This window comes from Taurulus bubalis (genome assembly GCF_910589615.1).
Source record: "Taurulus bubalis genome assembly, chromosome: 6".
Taxonomy (NCBI): domain Eukaryota; kingdom Metazoa; phylum Chordata; class Actinopteri; order Perciformes; family Cottidae; genus Taurulus; species Taurulus bubalis.
In genome coordinates this window covers 16030430-16051756 of record NC_136594.1, presented here as the reverse complement: position 1 = coordinate 16051756, position 21327 = coordinate 16030430, and the positions used below count along the sequence as shown (strand labels likewise).

Below are 21327 nucleotides of genomic sequence, written 5' to 3'. Positions count from 1 at the left end.
TAGGCCCTGAATGGCTCTTTCTTTGTGCGTTGTTGATCTGAAGCTTATTCTAGAATGACTAATTCATAATTCTATAATGCTGGCAAGGTAAGATAGTGATATACAAGGGCATTGTATAACCTTGGCACAAGCTAGCAATTTGTTTAGCTTTCCAATATGTTCCATGTAAATCGCTTCAGACATAACTAAAATGTATAATATGGATTCTTTTTCTTATTGTTTTCATTACACACGAGCGACTGGTATCATAATCCTCTTTCAGATTAGCTGAGCTCTGGCTAGGAACATCACGTGCCAAGAGTACTTTGATGTAATACAATATGAGCTAACCTTCAGGCCTTTTCACATATTTCATGCTCATACCAGCAAACACTTTGGTAAAAGGATTATATTAGATAATATAGATAATCTGATGATAAGAGATATAGAGATATATAGATAATCTGCTGATTGCATGGTATAATTATATTCTATATTCACTCAAATATCCACAATACTTTATAACAACAATGATAACACAAAATAACATATTTAATAATTATGTATATAGTCAAGTATCATCCTACTTAATAAATTATGGTAATTTACTGACTTCAATGCTAGCGTATTGTAATTCCCATAGTTGTAAAACATTATGATCTCTTTTTTAATAATGCATTATAATCACTGTTAGAGTATAATGCATTACATGTGACTTTTGAGTGACAGGCAATTATGAAGTATTATGATACTTTAATTTATAGGTTATATAAATTGCTTTATTATGAATACACATGAGTACTTATAGCTATAATTATACAGCACGTTAAGCTGTTAATATAATAATGCATTATAAGTAGGTTTAAAATGCATTACAAACACGTGTTACCAAAAATGTAAGACACTGACATTTTTGTCTGTAGTTTTTCAGTGGGATATGTATGGGGCCCAAAACCCTCCATTTTGTCAATCTATATCTGTATGTATCTGTAGGTGTGTGCACAGGTATATATACCTTCACATTGCTGTTTCCTTCAAACTGCTTTTGAATGAAGGTGTCAAAAGCATCCCAGTGACAAATGGTCAGGTTTCCTCCTATTGCCCACAGGTAGCAAAATATGAAGGTCGGACATAATACACTGTTGAGGTGCTTGGATTCCTGGCACGAACACACACAGACAAATATAAAAACGGGAAGCAATTGTATGTTAATAAGTAGTAGTAACGGTATGGTTCAAATTAAGGATAACCTTTATTTACTGTATGTATTTGTGGAGTCCACTCTATAAGGTATAAGTGCTGCATGTGGTTTGAACAGATGCTACCTTTATCATCTGACTTTGCCCACAACAATACTGAATCTTTTTCATTAAAGTGCTAAGTTATTGTGCAAACATGTCCTCATTTGCACTAATGGCCCTGTGTGGCACCATGGATAGAACTGAAATAGACTGAAGTGACAGTTAAACCTTGTGTTTAATGTACCATTTGAAGGTCTGGCCCTCCTTTGCCCAGCAGCAGTGCCTCCAACAGACAACACAGAGTGGTCACTTTACTGATGTCCACCTGTCGAATCGCCTGAGTGCAATACTTCAGAACGAACTGAAGACCCTTCTCCACATATTGCTCAAACAGCTCCAGCAGGTATGTTCTCACTGGGTCTGGGAGCTATAGAGACAGCATGGAGTGAAGAGATTGGTGCAGGGAGAGGAGGGTAAGGTTATGCAAGAATCTTTACATTTATCTACATAACCACTGAGGCAACCTGGTTAGTTCAACTTGAGTTCTATAGTTGGACATGTTGGAAAAATATTTGTTCACTTCCTTGCCAAGAGTTAGATGAGAAAATTGTTACCACTGTCATATCTGTCCGTTAAAGAAAGACAGGACACAGTTAGCTGAGCTTAGCATAAAAGACTGGAAGCAAGGGGGGCACATCTCACCTGACTTTGCAAAGGTAAAAAGCAAATCTAACTTCCGGCACCTTTAAAGCTCACCGGCCTCCCATACCGCCGGAGAGAGCAAGGCTAGCTGTTTTCAGTTTTTATGCAAAGCTAAACTAAATGTCTGGTTGTAGATTAATATCTAAATGCCAGACATGAGAGTGGTAATAATCTCCTCATCTATGAGCAAGAAATAGGATGATCCAATTAAAAGAAATGTCTTGAACTTTTCCTTGAGCAGGTACTGACTACAAGCTGCCAATTTGTAGCAGAAGGTTAGAGAGAGAGAAGACAGCCAATGCTCTCCCTGTCCCCAAGAGACGCAGAGACACAGAGTCCCAGAGTTAGAATATCGAAGTGTAAATCAATACAAAACAAATGAAAAACTCTAATAAACTCTAACAAATCCACACATGTGTTTGTGTAATCAAAGTTATCCTAGACAAAGCAAAATGCACAAAGACAAAAGAAGGTCACTAGTCTCTTAATGAAGCGCTTTAAATACTTAAAGGTGAGAGATAAATGTGGAGAGAGAATGGGAGAAGGCAGGCACAGGAAAGCAAACATACGACAAATTTTCAGTTAAATACAATGTTTACTCCGCCATCATCCAGTCTGTTCTCTGTTCTTCCATCACTGTGTGGTTTGGATCGGCCACCAAACAGGACAGAGACAAACTACAACGAATAGTCAAGGAGAGAACTATTGGTTCCAGCCTGCCCTCCATCCTGGACTTGTACACCTCCAGAGTCAGGAAGCGGGATGGAAAGATCACTGCAGACCCCTCACACCCTGGACACAAGCTGTTTCAACTCCTCCCCTCCGGTAGGCGTTTTAATGGCCATGTGTGTTTACACATACATGGTCATTAAAACTGATTCTGATTCTGATGTCAACAAACAGACTAGTCTCAGTCAATTAGACATTGGGACAGTGAGAGATAGACAACAAGAAAGAGAGTGAGAGTTAAAAGTTAAAGGGAGAGATGATCCACTCTCACTGCGGTGTGAAGTCATCCTGAAAGGCTTAGAGCTAAATGTTGAAGCAGTAACTTTGATGTGATGTGCTGTCATGAACTTTAATGGTAAAGCTTCAGTTATTCTCAATGGAATGCCTGATAAAGCACATTACCACTCATACCAGTGCACAAACAGTTGGGGTACACACAGTCACAGTCTCTCACACAGAGAATACAAAATTTCGATTAGATCCTCAATTACAATGATCATGCTTTTAGCCAATTCTAAAATACATTTTGCAATTGCAAATACTGTTATCAAGATGGCAGAGATACAACATGTACAACCTTGTCTCCGAGACCACTGATCCACGTCTGGACATAGGGCATCCACTTGAGCTCATTTGGGTCGATATATACCATCCCACAGCGACTGACAGTGGCTGGAGATGCTACAGCCAAGTCCTGGACCTGAAAAACAAAGTTAAAGAAGGCTAATAATAAGATAATCTAGGGTCACAAAATGATGTGGAGCCATGTATGTATTCACTAAAGCAGAAAGCATCAAACTTGTATTCAAGCTCTAGCTGTTTATTCTTGGACCTGTCTTTGACACTATGAAATATAAAACTTCTTATTGAATAGGCAAAACATTAAACTATGGTCAGCTCTAACCTCAAACAGCATATGTATGGATGGTGTGAGTTTGATTCGTTCGCTGTTAGCCAGACAGAGCATCTTGTTGTCATCCAGCACTGTGTTCATGTTCTCAATCCACAGGGCGTCAACTGGCCCATCGGAAACCACCCACTTGTGGTCGTCAGTGTTGTCGCTGACCGCATCACGGACACTCAGCGCCATCAGTCCGTCACGCCACTCGAGTGTTAACGTATTGATCTGAAGGGTTGAGGAAAATAATGAATGAATGTAGAGAGAGAAGTAAAGAAGCCGTTGTGTATTTTTTTTCTTTCGTTTGCAGTACCTCTCCGTAGAGCTCTCCCATTGTGACAGATTTTGGGTTGAGAATATAGGTCTTGACAAGTTGATAGAAGGGGTTGTTATCCGCATGCTCCGTGCGATGGAGGGTCTCCAGTGTGTCTGCCAGGACCCTGTAGACAGTGGTCTTACCTCCACCAGTAGGCCCGACTAACATGACTCCATGACGCACTAACATGGTCTCATACAACTGGATCACCTGGTTGTATAAAAAGAAGAGGAGAGAAGGAATGAGGGTGGCTGGCCATAATCTATCATTTTATCATTTTCATTAGTGTTAACAAATATATATATATACGTATATATATATATATATATACATATATATATACGTATATATATACATATATATATATGTATATATATACGTATATATATATATGTATATATATATATATATACGTATATATATACATATATATATATATATATATGTATATATATATACATATATATATATATACATGTATATATATATATATGTATATATATACGTATATATATGCACCAGTGGTGGCACGCTATCATGCACTGGCCTAACTATTGTGAGCAATTGTAGCTCAGCGTCTCCCTGTTGATGAGTGGATGACCTGCTCTAACCACTGAGCCGCAGCCGCTTGATGGTAAGCAATACCAGCCTCATCTTTTAAAATGTATATATACTTTATGTGAAGTGTTTCAAAAAGTTAAAATAAGAAGAACATCACTTTCCCCCTACTGTACCTTATTGGTCATGCTAGCCAGTGGCTGTAGGTTTCGCTTAACCAGAGACTCCAGGATAGTGGTTTCTAGCACACCATAGTCATGCTCAGGAATACTGACACCGGGGAAGAGGTCAGATAGGATACCACTAGAGGGGGTTGTTGGCATAATACAAACACACATCAAGATTTCACATGTAACATCATAAAAAATAAAAAAAAACATATTGTATTTGTGCAGGCAGGCTGGAGTAATAGATAAATGTCTTGTCCTTATTGTTCATGTCCTGATTGTTAGAACATGACACTTACATTTTGTAAGATGTGCAAAAAGTGTGATCGGCATACCCAAATAGCTCAGCATCATCAGTGAGGAACTTTGGTAGGTTGGAATCCCTCAAGGCTCTGATAAGAACCACATCCTCACTGAGGTCAGGGTTTGTTCTCTTGAGAGACCTGAGAACACACACATCAATTGTGTTACTTTACACATCAAGCATCAAGTCATTGCCATTTTACAAATACTTGTTCTGCAATATGACTTGCTTTATTTTATTGGCAATCCTAAGATTGGGCTATGCCTTTTTGCTTTTTCCTGGAGTTATTGTCTTTAGGTCATGTTACGCCTGTTTACTTGTTTGTTTCTTCTGTACTTTCTTCCTTCTACACCAGTGGTGGGCAATTCATTTTCCCAAGGGGCCACATGAGAAATTTGGACCGTTGTGGAGGGCCGAACCAATTCTGAACTTAATTCAATTAACTCAATATTAATGTTATTACTTTATTAAAAAACTGTAAATTATATGGTTTTAAACTGCTACTGGTAAGAATACATAAGGCTATGAAAATAAGTAAAAAATGTAATGTAATTTTTTAAGATTTAAGATGTTAAAGACAAGCAATTTATTATTATTATTATTATTATTATTATTATTTAACTTTAAACAAAAGCAATAAGTGCTTTTGATGTTTTCCAGTTCAGTTGTTCTTACTCAGTGAGAAAAGTCCAGTCTGTGTTGTCTTGAACATGAGCATGAAGTCTGGTTAAATGAGGTGGAGATGTGACAGCTGACAGGTATCAGAGAGAGAGGATCTGATCTGTTGAACTTCATCACTTGAATGTTTGTTCTCATGTAGGTAGATCCAAAGAGAACCAACATCTTCTGAGCATCGTTCCTCATGTGAGGAACGTTCTCCTCTTTGAGAGAAGAATAAAAATCCAGAAGTGATACTGACTTAAAGTGCTCTGCCATAGTGGATCAGACCGCAGGTCAGATCCGCGGTGGCTTTGCCCGATTAATTTTCAATCTGGAGACGGAGACTGCAGCGCGAGGCTACTTGGGAGGCGGGGGTCTCGCCGCAGCACCCGCTGCTCGCTGAGGACAGAAATTGCCTAACAATACGCTTTCACTTCAGTCTCCAAGTCGGCAACACTGCCCGTCGTGAGACTGCGTAAACGCACGCGTGCGCGCACACATCAATAAATCGCCTTCAAAGTAAAAGCAGTGCCGTTTGTATTGCATTCATGGCGTGCACCTTATTTATTTATTTTTCATTTTTGATTGACCTCACGCGGGCCAGACTGGGAAAGCCGCGGGCCGTAAGATGCCCAGGTCTGTTCTACACGATGTCTTGATCATAAGGCAGAACAATCCTCAATTAACATGTTGTTCACTACAAACTACATCAATTAACTAGTCAGTTTCATTATACATACATGAACATGTGAAAGAAAATCTGTTGAAATGGTTTTATTATTTAAACAAATATCAATAATATTGTAAAATTATGTTTTAGTCATTAATGGATATGGACTCATTATAAATAAAGAGACTGTTTAAAAATGTAAGTAAAAAAATTAGAGACATTAGAGTGGGAGATAATGAATGTGTGCTTAGTGAGGAACAAGCAGACTCGGAGAAGTAGTATGTAAGCAAAGACAGACAATGAATCACAAGCCAATTACAGTTCCCTGAGCTCCAGCTAATAACCAACCAGCAAATTAAGCATGACTTTTACTACAGGTGGTCGAGAATATCCATTCAAATCTAGTTGAAACAAGGTTATTTGTGCATCTTCCAGCATGCAGCTGAATCAGGTGCTCCTCAGTTCTACGACAGCCAACCTCCAAGGTAACTGGAGTGCACTGATTGATTTGATTTCCTTTAATTGTGCAAACAGACTAACACTACTGTTTTTTCAGTTAAAATTAGTCGTTTTTACTCTCAATGAAGGCTGCAAATCAATCAAGTCCCTTTTCTTCCCTTAGATATCCATTCAAATTTACAATATACAGTTGACTAAGTGAAGGAAATTCACAATTATGACAATGTGAAACACAATGAAACTAGTATTTAGATTAAGTGCTTATTTTCTTTCATCACCCGTAGTTACAGTACGAAACAAGGGGTTATTTCAACAGTCAGAGGATTTTACCCTCTAATCTGAGTAATCACTTGTACCCTATTTGATCATTTAAGGCTTTTGCAGTTGATAAAATATGTTCTAATTATATTTGAAAGTTCAGCAGAAAGCACACTCATCTAACTCACTGAGGATGACTGTCCAAGGTTCCAACTCTGTTCTCAAGATCATTTTTAAGTACATTTTCAGTGATGATCTAGTTTGTATGAGACATGGATTGTGCCATATACTAATATGTTCCTCTCTGTGGAAGTCAGATTGAAAAGATGTGCAGTCTATATTTGGCTTTAACTTTTCTATGAAATCAATTCTAAAATGCTGAGAAATTGTAACAAATTAATCATAGAATGACTACCAAAAAAACTACCACAGTTACCAGCCTGCAGTGACAAATATCTACATTTGAAGGATACTGGAACTTACATTATTCAGAGTTTGGGCCACCAAAGATGTAATAACACCCAATCTGCATGTTTTACTCTTTAACGTGACTTGGAGGTATGTTCACAGCATTTATGCAACATAACAGCCTTTTTTAAATACTCCTGTCCATAAACTTAATTTAGAAAGAGAATATAATCCTGAATAAACGAAACCCTTTCAGATGGCAATGCTATAGTAAATAGTATATACGCTATAGTATTTTGGAAAGCCTAATAGTGCAATCTTGGAAGCACATGTGTTTCAGTGTATGTGTGAGTGTGATGTGCTCTGACCCAGCCATGACCAGGACAGACTTGACGGCTCTCATGCCAAAGTCGTAGTGGTCCTGCTGGGACAGCTGCTCAGAGCACAGCTTGTACATCTGGGTCATTTTCCTCGCTAGGATCATACTGGACACAAATCCCTCTGAGTACAGAATCACCTGGAGGTAGAGAGAGAAACAAGAGAATGATAAAAGATTTGCAGTGAAAATAAGGAAGCAAATACAATGACGCACACTCAGAGGGCCTGTTACCTCAGCAATGAGTGCGTAGTTTGGCACCATCATGGCTATGGGTCTAAAGAGAGCTTTAAGGTTGTCGGGTAGCTCTGTCCTTCCAGCATAGCCGGGGTTCATGGTGATGAATGCTGCACACGTCCTCACCAGCTTGATCTCCCGGCCCTCAAATTGAAACCTTGACAGCTGCGTAACACAGTTTATGAGTATGTGACATCTCGTTTATGAGCGTGTGACATCTTAACCATTGTGCCTCACTTAAAAAGAAATTTCTCCAGTGTCCTCAGAGAACAAAAATGTCTGTTTCTTAAATGTCCGTGTCTAAAAAACTGCCATAAATTAAACATCAATATTATTTTGGACTTTCACCAAGTTCAGTCCTGGTCATCGCCTACCAATAATTATTAATTATCAGAGATTTACCCTTTGAATACCAGATTGTTTACATAATGGAACGGTTGTTATAATAAATAAAAAACACTAATTAAATAACTTTCTGTTTATGGAATGAGAGTGTGTACCTTATTTGCTTTGGCGTTCCGTATGGTTATCAGCTGCTGTGCGATGACAGACAGCACTTCAATGTCAATTCGGTTAAATTCGTCAAAACAGCACCAAGCACCAGACTGAGCAAGACCACTAAAGAAGCGCCCCATCATCTGGAAGACAGAAGTGTGACAAAGAAAGAGAGAAAAAATGACAGTTAAATAAAAATGGAGGTTTGAGTTGTTACTGTAGCACCCCCGATATATCAAGCAGTTATATCAATCTATGCTCTCTTCAAAGTCACGGGACTCCTTTGACAAAAACAGCAAGTTTGCAGAACACAGGAGTTGCTGATCGACCAATGCCTCAATCGGTAGTTTGTTTGTGTTGTTGTGTAACTTAAAGGCACAAAAAAGGCACAAAAAAAACACAAAGAACGAGCCAACCAAGGCAGTGGAAGAGAAGCATCCCCCATGTTCTGCAAAATAAAATTACAGTTTTTGTCAATGGAGTCCATTGGCTTTTAATAGAGCATAGATAGATAACGGCCACACTTCCCCGTCGGAACGGGCTCCTGTGTTCGCCATCTGCTGTTGGTCATACACTGACTATGGATAAGTACTCAAATAAAATACATACTATTCCTTTAAGGTCAAGTGAGACTGTCACTGTAATTCAAGCTTACACATATATTCGTGACTGAATTGGATCCTGCTAAAAAGAGATGAAGACATTTGTCCATGAAGTAAACAAGCCATTGACATGACTTTGGGCCATACGACAAGACAGAGAATTTGTTTAACAAAAATTAAAGTAACAATAACGTGTTTCGAATAATTATAGTACTTTATTTCAAATAATACATCTTATGTAAAATAGTAAGACGAGAGAGCAATGTTTGCTAGGGAACACAATATATGTTTGCAGCTGCAGAACAGAGGTAGTATCAGTAAATTCCATGACACTTGTAACAACCACTCTCACCGGTGAAACAAAAAACACTGTTCAAAGTTGTTAACATCTCAGGGACAGCAGAATTCAATGTTAAAGTAAAATGTTCACAGTGGAGCAGAGCTGAAGAAAGCCCTGCCACTTACTCATAAAACCCGGCCAGTTCTAAATCGAAGCCCTCTCCAGCTCTAACACACAGGGGTTTGCTAACAAATAACTAACTACAGCGGACGAAGAAAGAATGGCTTTCCAGCCGACACTTTGTGTGCTTTCAAATGAAATGTAAAATGTGCCTCAATGTCCCAATCTGAAGTTTGGGGGTTTATAAAATACAGATATAGTTGTACATATAATTAAAGGTTATTACTAATATATGCAATATGCAGTTGTGTATGTTTGTCAACTGATCATAATGAATGCAAACTGACTGATGTAATAAACTGTAAACAAACAGAAACAATGAATAACTTGATTTAAAAGACCTTCTCTCCATGTGAAAGTGATAACAGATTCTAATCTTGTGATTTGAATTTTGATTTTGAGTCATCCCTTTTATTTATATATGATCAACTTAATGTGCTTCTTATTAGATTGCAAATGCAATAAAAACACACACAAGTAACCCATTTTAGGTTGTTATCAGCCAGATATAGTATGATACTTATTATCATACTATTGCATGCAACTGTCTTATGTTACAGTTACTGCTACTGATGGGGCAGGCAGAAATGAGAGAATAATTGCTTCAGGAACATAGAGCAAAGAATGTAATCTGGTTTAAGGCAATGTTTTAGAAGCGCATAAGGCTCTGTACAGAGTATAGGCACTTTAATTGGCACTGGCACTTTACTGCTTTTGCAGTAGCGCCATCTAATGGTATCACCTAGCAGGTACAGTGAGAGTGAGATTAAACCTTCCTGAGTTAATTAAATGTATTATTTACTGTGAACAAAAGGAGAAGCAGTGATGAGTCACATGTAGGTGAAGAGGTGCAGGGGAAGAAATGAAGGAAGAAATAATTAAGAACTGAGTGGACGAACAAGTAAAAAAGAGAAAAAGAACGATTAATAAAAGGATGTCGGTTGCAGATGAGTACAGTTTGTCATGTCTGACCTTGTAGTCAAGTCCATCAGAGCAGTTGAAGACCACACACTGTATCGCCAGGGCCTTAGCCAAGTCCTTGGTGGTCTCAGTTTTGCCCGTACCTGCTGGCCCAGCTGGTGCTCCTCCCAGGTCTAACTGGAGAGCGCCCATCAAACACAAATAGCAACGGTCCTGGGTAGGGGGAGAGATAAAAGACAATTTGAGTAACGGTGACACACACAATATGCTGTGTTTCTGTGTCATATTTGTAGTTCTACCTACTACAGGACACACATTATATTGGCTACACTCTCAGCTCCGTATAGTGATTTGGTTGTTTGTCTTTTCAATACCATGGGTTCATAAACAATCTGAATGAAGTACAATTATCTTTATGAAGCCCTGCGGCTGGTGGAGGCTTGTGTAACTGTCGATAAGATATGTGTTCCCAGTTTGACCTCACTGCAGTCGCATTCAACATAATGCATAAAAAGGTTTCTGTGTTAAATTAATGGGATAAGATAAGGCATGTGTGTCTCAGTATCAACGTGTGTACATGTGTTACCGTGAGTGGTGTTATAACCAGTCTAGGACAGGATCCCAGGTATTCATAGCCATAAATGTAAGTAGACAGGGCCATTTTGGCTACACAGTTGTCCAGGTCCAGGTCCCAGTAGTAGCGTAACTGTCTCTGCCATTCAAAGTTATACCTCGTGTCCACCTGAAATAGAGGACTGAAGTTACTTTGAGTCAGTGAGTTGTTACAAATATTTTCTCATCGCATGAAAAATCCTCCCTCAATATCTGCAATAACCATACAAAGGTAAGGACAGACATTTATATAAGCTGATTGATGGTTTCTATGTGTTTTTGTACTATTGTACCTTTTGGCGGATTAGATCTGTGACAATGTCTCTGGCATGGACGTCGATGGTGATGAGGGCGGTGATGATATTACGGTGTAAAGCAGGCAGCTGTCCTCGTACCAATGCCGCCAATGCTTTCAGCCTCTGGAATACACAGACACGCACAAGTATTATTAATAATTTTAAGTAAAAAAGTGATTTATTTGAGATAAGGCAAGCAGTAGAGTTAATTGGTGTGGTTTACATCAAAGTTAGTCAGTTCAAATTCCTGCAGGGAAGCAAAGTGGTTGTGTGCTCCATCTAGGCAAGCATCCATGTCCTTGCACCACATCAACTGGGAGATGGTCAGCACCACCTGGTGGACACACACACACAAACTGAAGCTAAATCACGGGGTATAAATTGATGAGACTTAGCACAAAGCATTACGGGAAATGATAGAAAGGACCAGTGTGTAGCATTGGAGCGGGACCTTTTCATGGATGTCCGCTGTGTTGCAAGGCCATGTTTCAATAGTAGTCCGAAACAGACAAAACAAGGGGAAAGGTGTTACCAAGGTTTTGCACTAAACAGCTCACAATACCAAAGACTTGGTAAGAGAGGAGTGAGCAGAGGGGTATTCAGTTGATTGCCACCAAATCCTACACACTGTTCCTTTAATATCTTGGTTAGCGGTTATAGGAAAAATCCAAACAATTCTCATGGTTAGTAAAATAATATAGCTGTAAAAGTGAAATTTATTGGCAACTATGTGTCACAAAGATTTTATATTTTGCGACACAAACTCAAGGAGAGTTGTAATCTACGGACTATAAGCACACATGTCTTAAAAAAAATCATAAAAAAAAAATGAAAAGCACTGATTCATTTAATGGTTGTGTGTGTGTGTCTGCCTACGTGTGTACCTGTGATGGATGTCCAGCCACCACCCATTCCTCTCTAGACTTCAACTGGTAGTCAGCGATGGCAACCTTGCTGAGGCGTCGCAGTGAGGAGAACATAGCCTCCTCCACCTTGCAAAGCCAATCCTCCACATTGCCTTGTGCCTTAAGACCTTTAGTCAAACGCACCTAAACTTACACACAGAAAAACAAGAACAGTTGTCGTAAGAGTTCTCTGTGAATCCTGTCAGGGGCCCCCTGCACCTCACCCAAAAAGTGTCACTCAAAAAGCCATGTGCCAACCAAGAAGAATCAACATGACTACAAAAAAACACAGAAGACTACAAGGAGACTGAAAACAACTACAAAGAGAGGCAAAACAGCTGCAAAGAGACAGCCAATGAGGATGTCTGATATAGTGGGCAACTCAGTAATCAGTGGAAGTTAAATTGCTACTGCACTTAAATAATTATTCATTATCCTTCCTGCAGAATTTGAGATGTCAAACACAATTACATCACAACGATTGCTGTGTAATTCATAATATAATTTACATCTTCATCTGGGTACTAAGAAATAGTCCAGAGCAGAAGAAAATTAGCAGTTTGCCTGCGGTTGAGCACAAGACTACTCAAACCAATAAATTCTTAACACACGTGTAGTTTCTAAAACAATACTATATAATGAATGATTTTTTTTTCAGAATTTGGCATGTCCAGTTTTTGCCTTAATACTGCTCACACGAATTTTGGCATAATTTGAGAACCTGCTTTATTACTGCACTCATTTAGGGCTGATAGGTAGGAGAAGATGGGTGTCATTCAAGATGGATGACAGGGTTATCTCTTTTCATAGTTTATACACTAAGAAAGCTAGCATATGAGTGTATTTCTTTTCACTCATGCTCTCAGCAAGGACTGAAACAAGATGCTAACAAATTATAAAACAGATCATGATGACCAAAGGTGTTAAGGTTGCTCAAACCTGACCTTCTCTCCCTCAGGGGAAACAATATACAGGATGTCTTTGCTGGAGACTGTCTCCTGTTCTCCAACATCCAGTCCCGTTCCTGTATTGTTCCCAGAAGATTCGGGCAGCAAACCAAACTCTAGCCGTTTAATGGCATCAAAACACTTCCTCAGGTGGGGCTGCACTGCTTGGGGGTTTCTTGTCTGGGCCAAGATCTTTAGCAGCTCGTCATTAGATAAAAAGTAGAACCTGCGAGGGTAGAGGACTTATCAGAGTGTCAGAGTATTTAACACAACACACCAGGATCCACATCATGGTGTTTATCACCCAGTGTTCACTGGGAAGAGATATATAGAGTAACAACTGGTATATTATAGCCATACATTTAAAATGTAGTTTGTGCCCTGGGAAAAATAACCAAGAAAGAGGGGTGGGAAAGGACAGGATGACAAAAAAAATAAAAAGATGGAGTATGATGTATGATGTAAAAGCTCCGTTCTAGTATGTTACAAACCAAGCATGTGTGTATACCTGGGGAAGATTACTCTCTTGGACTCGAGGTAGTCTTCCAGACACTTCTGTATCTCATCCAAAAGAGTATTGTTGTTTTGAAAAGTCTCCAACAGATCTGCATAGCATGAAAAAGTGCAAATGCAATTGTGTGAATCTGTCTGCCCTAACACACATACATGTCTTCTTGTCTTGTGTTTCCACCGATGCGTTATGGCTACCTACCAGGCTGTGTTGCTGCTTTAAGGGCATTAGGCATCTTGTTGACCTTTGCCATGATCTCCTTCCAAGACTTGTCCACCTTGAGAAACATCTTGGACTCAGCAGGCAGCTGCCTCTTGATGTCTGGGGCCAAGAAGATACTCTCTAGATAAAGCCAGTTCCTTTGACATGTAAGCCACTCATCCTGGTAAGGATGTTAGGAGAGGAGAGCGAGAAGAAAGAGATAGAGGGGGAGTGCAGACAGAACAATGTGAGCAGGAGGAAAAGTTTCAGATGTAAAGGGCAATTATGATATGAATAATAGTAATACTGTTAGTATTGCCTTATATGAACCAGAATATAGCACTCATTAAATATTATCAAAGCAAAATATATTCTGTACTTTGTCTTATCATTTGCAGCCACTAGGGAGCGCTACTGTGTAACATTTGCGACCAAATTCAATGTCAAAATCGGCATTTTGCATGGAAAGAAGCCATTACTAAATAGAAAAAAGTCACTGAGTCAAATGAAAGATCTGAAAGATCTAAAAGATCTGTTCTATTATTTTGAAAACCGTTACCAGTGTTTGGTTGAAGAGGGTCAGGTTTCTTAGCAATTTGTCCACCCTTAACTTGATGGGAGCTACGTAGCGAGAAGATGCCACCGTGCCTACATTGATGATGCTGTCATCCAGGAGTACCTTCACAGTAAAACAAGCATGAAAACACACAATAAAAACTGAAACACTACTAGAACGCTAAGAGACTGTGTGCTACATATTACCACCTGAATATCATCCGTGCCTCCCAAGATGCAGCCGTCTTTAGAGTCCCTGTGAGACAGCACAGTGAACTCTGTGTTCTTCCAAGCGTCTTCCACCTACATGGCTCATTGAAGGCAGAGGGTAAAGGTTTAAGTTCAAGTATCAAATCTGTATAGTGGACAACTCCAGACTAGAGCTGCACAGTAGTAGCAAGGATCAATAGAACATAATTTGATTGATTTGAATTGCCTATTGTCAATGCCAGCTTCTACCATATGCACTTACTCCAAATCCCAAATTGCAACCATCAGCTCATAACATGCCACTAGGCACTAGCCATAAAAACCTCAAAGGTTACAATAACCCAACCACTGCACTTAGTGTCAATTCATAAAGAAAATATGGATTAAGCTTCAAATGATACTACGGGGCATCTTTGCAAATGAAGAAATAGAAAAATTCTCTGTGTGGGCATCAACATCTCATGATTAAAAGCAAATCATATTCAACAGACAGGAAGATAGAGAGTACACTTTTATTGCGTATAGAAATTCAGATAGTTGGAAGGTAGTTTCCTTTCCACGCACCTTTCTAATAACGGTTTCCACTGATGCCTCTCCTGAAGCCTGCCCTGACACCTAAAAGTCAAGGGATGTGTTAGTCCTGTTAATAGAGGCCAGGCAAGATACACAGACAATATATCAAGTTCTATCCTTGACCTCCCTGTGAGGTCAAAATACAAACAAAAGATCAGTTTAGTGCAAGGTATAGGTAGATGAGGTACCAGGACTGTGCAGGGAAGACTGCTTCAGTAAAATAAGAGGTTTTCTAAAGAGTCTCGGAAACACTACCACTTTTGTCCAAAGGCACCGTCAAAGTGAACACGACATTAAAGTTCATGTAATAGCTTCAATAGTCAGCAGTAACTGTGGCCCCAAAACTATAGCAAGAGAAGGGCATTATGTAGCCTTTATGCATGTGTTACCTCCTGTATCTTCATGCCATAGGAGAAGACGTTGAGCTCCTCTAAAGCAGCCACAGTAAGCCCCTCCCTGTTCAGGGAGATCCCCACAACAGACTCCAGAGTGTCCCAGTGCTCTGGCTTCATACTTTGGTTACGTAGATCAGTGATCACAGGCAGCTGAAGGAAAACACATGAGTATTATTTATATAAAGGCATTAAGCTGTAGTTAAGAACCAATTAAAGTACTGCAGTTCATATTTTAATATGGCATCATTTCAAAAAGATGTTTGTGATAGCATTATTTTGGTTATTTATGCCACCTACTACAATCAATACACACGCACATTAGTCACTACAAAACACTTTGTCCTACTCACCCTCTGTTTCATGACTTCCACCTTCTCCTTAAGACTTGGCACTACATTGTTGCGTGACAGGCCCTTTTCCAGCTGATTGATGTATTTGCTATATTTTGTGAGCTGTGAGCTGAACTGCTCCAGGTCCAGCTGCTCAAGTGTGCTCTGGGGATGAGTGAATATGGAAGGACACGGTCAAACTTAAAAGAGAGGAAGAACTGTTTACATGTAACTGTGCATATATGTGTCCAGGCCTTCAGATACAGTGTCTTGAGTACAACTCACCTGCCTCCATCCATCTGATAAAGGGTCCCATTTCTGTAGAGAGTCCCAAAGCAGCTGTTTCAGCCTAAACTCTGCAATTAACTCCTCCAGGGTGTCAAATGTGGTGACCTCCACCTTTATTCATCAGAAGGTAGAAGGGGGAAACTCATTATGGCTGGCTGGGTAAATCTGCTTGTTTGCCCGTAAGGTTTCAATAAACCGACTGTTTCTGCTTTGGACCCAGTTTTTCAACACAAAATAAAATTGTTACAACTTGACTTGGGACAGTCAGAATCATTTTGAATGAATAAAAGGATCATAAAAATTACAGCACCTTGAATTTCTTCTGGTATGAGTTGTAGGTATGGGCCTGGGCCTGCAGCTCGTCTACGGACAATTGGATCCCCTCCAGCAGCAGACGCACTTGGGAGGAATCTGCATTGATATCGAGGATTTGTGGATCCTATGCATGAGAAACCACAAAGCAAAATAAATCAAAGACATATTGACACAACTTGAGTAAACCAACCTATGGTTCATAGACAAATTAATAATACGTTTCCACGTACCTGTGAATTACGCTTGATTTTCAGGACCTCCTGGTTTAGCTCCTTAATGTCCTTCTGCATGGAGGTGCCCAACTTTTCCATGCTGGAATCCCTCTCGGCTGCTTCCTCATTGATGATGTTGTGCAAGGAGATAATGGAGGGTTGCAACTCGGCAAAAACAACCAGATCCTCAGGTGGCAGGGGAACTGAGTACATGTTAATCAGACTGTACATCTGACACACTGTCTCCTGCTCCGCTTCAAGCACCGTAATCTGGCAAAGAATAAGAGAGAGAAAATAAATTAGTAGAATAAAGTCAAATAGGACAAGAGGTGAGACGAGGGGACAGAAGAGGAGAGAGGATACTTGGTTGATGAGTACATACTTTAAAACTAACTTTGTTGGTTTTATTGTTTGTGATTGCTAAAGAAACTGATTTTAATGTTAAATGTGTGTCTTACCCTCTCCTGAATCTCATCCAGGAATGTGAGGAAGTTGGCTAACTCAGCTGTAGTGGAGCGACTGGACTCTAGTTTATACCGAGCTTCACAAACCTCTGCAATGACAGCATCTAGCTTCATCCTAGCCAGCTGAGTAAGCATCTCGTTGATGACCTGGAGCAGAGATTCAGAGCAGAACAATGATTCCTACATGCATTCAAAAATGTTGCAGTCACGCCAATTGAATATCCGGTTTTGTCCGAAAATATTTTCTCCCAGGTTTTTCACTCACTAAGGCCCTGAACCTCGCTTATGTTTTCACTTCAGTGAGATTTGATCAATACAGAGTGGCCTCACTGCCCTTCTGTTTAAATCACTTGTTCATCATGGTCAAAAGCTCCATAACCCTTTAACCATAAACGGATATGTTGTACATGTTTGCACATTTCTAGTCCTCACCTCCAGACAGTGGAGAGGGGCAGACACAAGCTTCTCTTTTAGCAGTGTTTTATCCACAAGCAGTAAGCCGAGATGTCTTTTCGGTTGGATGGCTGCAGCCTTCATGTGCTCACTGTGGTATAACTTCAGTGCTTTTCCAAAAAAGGACATATCTGTAAGATAAAGCAGTCAACAGCCAACAGTTAAAAGAACTGTGCTTTTTTTGCATGCTTTACTCCCCAACAACAATGTTTTTTATAGTTGTGACCAAGTCATGCCTAATTTAGAAGATCCAAGAATATTCACATACATGTGTACACATTTAAGTCTAGGACAGTGTTTTTCAACCTTTTTTGAGCCGCGGCACATTTTCTACAATAAAAAAATCCTGTGGCACACCAACAACCCAAAAAGTTTTAAAATGTCACATTGTAGCATAATACAGCATATATGGTAGGTAATTATTGCGCTACTTACTGGAATGGAAGAGTATTTAATGACTAGGTCAGCCACTATATTGCAGGCTCAGACGCTCAAAAAGGGAAAATTGAAAAAACTGAATAATATTTTTTTTGGACCGATTAAGTGAAATTGGACATTTTCCCAAGGCACACCTGACATCTCTCACGACACACTGGTTGAAAATCACTGCTCTAGGAAATGCTTATTTTTCCTTGCTGGAACAACTTAGACACTGTGACAAGAACTAATAACACAACACTCAGTATTACCGATTATGATGGAAGTTGAATGAAGAAAAGAAATATATACGATAGAAAAACTTCCATCTATGGAAATACAGTGACTAGAGTGTTATGTATCAACCGTTAATTACTTTATGCTATAACCAGTTATAACAGTTTTCCATATAGATCATTACATATACCTACTTTTTGCAAAAATGGAAATATTTGAAACATACACAACTAAAAGAAGCATGCACTGGTCCTTAAATAAAGGTTAAGTCAAGAGGTGTCTTTTCTTTTCTGTTATTTAGACTTCACCAAAGGCAGACCCGAGACACTTAGTGTGAGTCCTATGCACTGTTTTATAAATGAGACCACAGCTTGGACAGCAGTGTTGGATGTGGGATCTTTAACAAAAATAATGTCTATCTTAATGTATGTGCATCACCGTGATCCTTTTGCCGCATTGCATCCAGATCCAGACTCTGGTTCTCTTTATAGAACAGACGAAAACGCTCAAATGTGTTTAAGTACACTTTTGCTGCGTCAAAGGCAAATTGGAATGACTCCTAAGGGGAAAAACAAAAAACAAGTAAGGCCCATACATACATAATACTGGACAGAAAAACAGCAACCTCAAGAGATAGAAACCAATGCAAAGTAATAACTGACCTTGATTTTCTGAATGGTACTCTGAAGTTGGCCATCATTCTCTATGATCAATTCCAAACAGGGGCCATCTTCATAGTTGTTTTCAAATTTCTAAAAGTCAACAAACACACATAGAAACTTATACATAGACCATATCAAAGTTCAATAACAGAGTAAAGTCTAGCAATACCTTCATGTTTTTACATATTCACCACATTAATATTCAGTACAATCCTGAATACACACCTCAGGCCTGTCAGGTTGAGATTGAGATTAATTTTTATTTTTAACTACCTCCTTGTCTTCAGGGCTTGTCAAGGAATTTAAATCTGGATCATTTGTAAGTGTATTCACTGACATCACTGTTTTCTCAAACGATCCAATGATCTCTGCAATAGTTTCCTGTAGGAATTAAAAAAGATACTGTGGGGTAATAAATGAGTAATAAATAGCTTAAAGCGTAACAGTTCGTAACAATTTGGAAAACTAACCTGAAAGTTCTCCACAGAAGGTTTGTAGGTCAAAGCATTCGGGTCCAGCATCAGCTCAGAGATGAACATAGGTTGGCCACAGCAAGTTTCTGACTAAGACAGACAAACCAACCAAAACCAAAACTGAATACTGATCTGTATGTGCTTGAAAACCCATTTGATGGATATAGTAATTACCATGTTTTTACTGGAAATAATACAATAAGATTACTGAAACAATACACTACCTGCTGAATCATCTCTCTTTTGGCAGGGTCAACCTCAGAGCTCAGGCTCCAGCTCTGAATAATGGCAAGGCTGGGCGTTCGACATACCTGCTCTTGGAGCACAGCCAGTAGTTTGGCCACTGAATTCGCAACTAAGACGTGTAAGGTGTTTACAACCAAATAGTCAACAAGACGGATGAAGCTGGGTAAGTGAGGGGCAGAGAAGAGTGAACTGGGTTAATGTGATAACTGTGTAACAGGCCTTTTTCACAGCAAACATTTTGATGTGTCACAAAGGAGAACAACTGGCAAAACTATTAATATTACCAACGGTTGTGTTAGATGGATTTAGTGCCCAAGTAAGCGTGACAGTTAGCTGGAATTCAGCATTGATTCATTGAATTTTTTACACTTGTGTTTTTGACCGTGATAAATAAAAATGTTTACTATGATAAAAAAGAAAAGAGGCATGTCTGGTACAAAAATAGAGATAGAAAGTTAAGAGAATTAAAGAGAAATAAATACAAGGTAAGGACTTACCAGAATCGGCGGCTGGATTGAAATGTCTTTATGATCTGTGCAAGACCTTTGCCTTCCCTATTAGCTGTGACAAACAAAGCATATTATCAACCTCATGGTAAGTACACTACAGTGTCTCCAAATGCTCAGTGTGCACACACTTGATTAATCACCTTTGGCTGGAAGATCCGCCAAGTAGTTTCGGCATGCACAAACAGTCACCTCCTTCACCAGGTCTTGAAACTTCCTCAAGTCATTCAATACCTGATAATAATGAACACATATGGGCAATGAGCAGCTGAGGTGGCACACTTCAAACATCTGTACCAATCTATGTATAGATGTATAATTTCACCTCTTGTAGTTTTTTTAACTGGACGTCCTGGAACTCCTGCAGTGTGTAAGTGTGTTTTTTCTCCATGTGACACAAGCCTGTGGCACTGATTTGATAACACATTTTCCTGATGTCTATCAGTGCAGAACCTAGAGACTGTATTACATTTACAAATGTTGATTCATTAATACAATATTGTAAACTTGTAAGATGTTTTGCTCAGTGAACATATTTACAGAGTATGATATTCCATATTCAAGATAATTAACACATAGAGAAAATCCAGACCTCAATATACAGTTTACGCAGTGTCACATACCTGATTCACAATAAACAAGTGGTTTTGGAGGGACTTCCTGGCCATATGAATCCTCTTAGCACGGATTTTTGTGCGCCAGACATAAAATGGTTTCCACTTTTTGAAGTTTGCAAAGAAAGGGATGCGAATCAGCTTGGAGTGGGAGGCATCCTCCTCTTCCTTTCGCTTGCAGGTTATGAATTCAACCTCCTCGCCATTCACCAATACCACACCTTCATCGCTCATCATCCAGTATGCATCCTTACTGTATTCAATAAGTTTTACTCCGGAGGGAGTGTCCAGATGTCTATTCTTGAGGGAAAAGGGCGAATTTGCGTGAATATCAGTTGACACCACATCCTGGGGCATCTGAGAAGAGACACAATGAGAGATGAATGTCCTCCTGCACAGAGCTTATTCAAAGTCAATACAATTAAATTAAAATGTAAAATAAATAATTACTTGGGGCTTTAACAAA

The 21327-nt window shown here is 39.3% G+C and overlaps 1 protein-coding gene across 1 annotated transcript in view; it reads right to left on the bottom strand.

Annotated features, from left to right (window-relative positions):
- The window catches only part of dnah6 (dynein, axonemal, heavy chain 6), a gene marked incomplete at both ends in the record, with an annotated part of 52719 nt that overhangs the window by 30339 nt on the left and 1053 nt on the right, over positions 1 to 21327 (bottom strand). The window contains 37 exons of the mRNA XM_079219175.1: positions 995 to 1138; positions 1465 to 1647; positions 3229 to 3351; positions 3556 to 3777; positions 3863 to 4075; positions 4600 to 4726; positions 4926 to 5033; positions 7718 to 7866; positions 7960 to 8127; positions 8463 to 8600; positions 10492 to 10653; positions 11027 to 11182; positions 11346 to 11471; positions 11572 to 11682; positions 12233 to 12397; positions 13198 to 13426; positions 13709 to 13805; positions 13913 to 14093; positions 14472 to 14591; positions 14678 to 14770; positions 15242 to 15292; positions 15640 to 15795; positions 15996 to 16139; positions 16260 to 16373; positions 16573 to 16701; positions 16808 to 17059; positions 17248 to 17400; positions 17686 to 17837; positions 18799 to 18919; positions 19023 to 19112; positions 19296 to 19403; positions 19493 to 19585; positions 19717 to 19900; positions 20239 to 20302; positions 20391 to 20481; positions 20573 to 20707; positions 20871 to 21218. Coding sequence (XP_079075301.1) covers positions 995 to 1138; positions 1465 to 1647; positions 3229 to 3351; positions 3556 to 3777; positions 3863 to 4075; positions 4600 to 4726; positions 4926 to 5033; positions 7718 to 7866; positions 7960 to 8127; positions 8463 to 8600; positions 10492 to 10653; positions 11027 to 11182; positions 11346 to 11471; positions 11572 to 11682; positions 12233 to 12397; positions 13198 to 13426; positions 13709 to 13805; positions 13913 to 14093; positions 14472 to 14591; positions 14678 to 14770; positions 15242 to 15292; positions 15640 to 15795; positions 15996 to 16139; positions 16260 to 16373; positions 16573 to 16701; positions 16808 to 17059; positions 17248 to 17400; positions 17686 to 17837; positions 18799 to 18919; positions 19023 to 19112; positions 19296 to 19403; positions 19493 to 19585; positions 19717 to 19900; positions 20239 to 20302; positions 20391 to 20481; positions 20573 to 20707; positions 20871 to 21218 — 5400 coding nt within the window. The remainder of the gene's footprint in view (positions 1 to 994; positions 1139 to 1464; positions 1648 to 3228; positions 3352 to 3555; positions 3778 to 3862; positions 4076 to 4599; positions 4727 to 4925; positions 5034 to 7717; positions 7867 to 7959; positions 8128 to 8462; positions 8601 to 10491; positions 10654 to 11026; positions 11183 to 11345; positions 11472 to 11571; positions 11683 to 12232; positions 12398 to 13197; positions 13427 to 13708; positions 13806 to 13912; positions 14094 to 14471; positions 14592 to 14677; positions 14771 to 15241; positions 15293 to 15639; positions 15796 to 15995; positions 16140 to 16259; positions 16374 to 16572; positions 16702 to 16807; positions 17060 to 17247; positions 17401 to 17685; positions 17838 to 18798; positions 18920 to 19022; positions 19113 to 19295; positions 19404 to 19492; positions 19586 to 19716; positions 19901 to 20238; positions 20303 to 20390; positions 20482 to 20572; positions 20708 to 20870; positions 21219 to 21327) is intronic.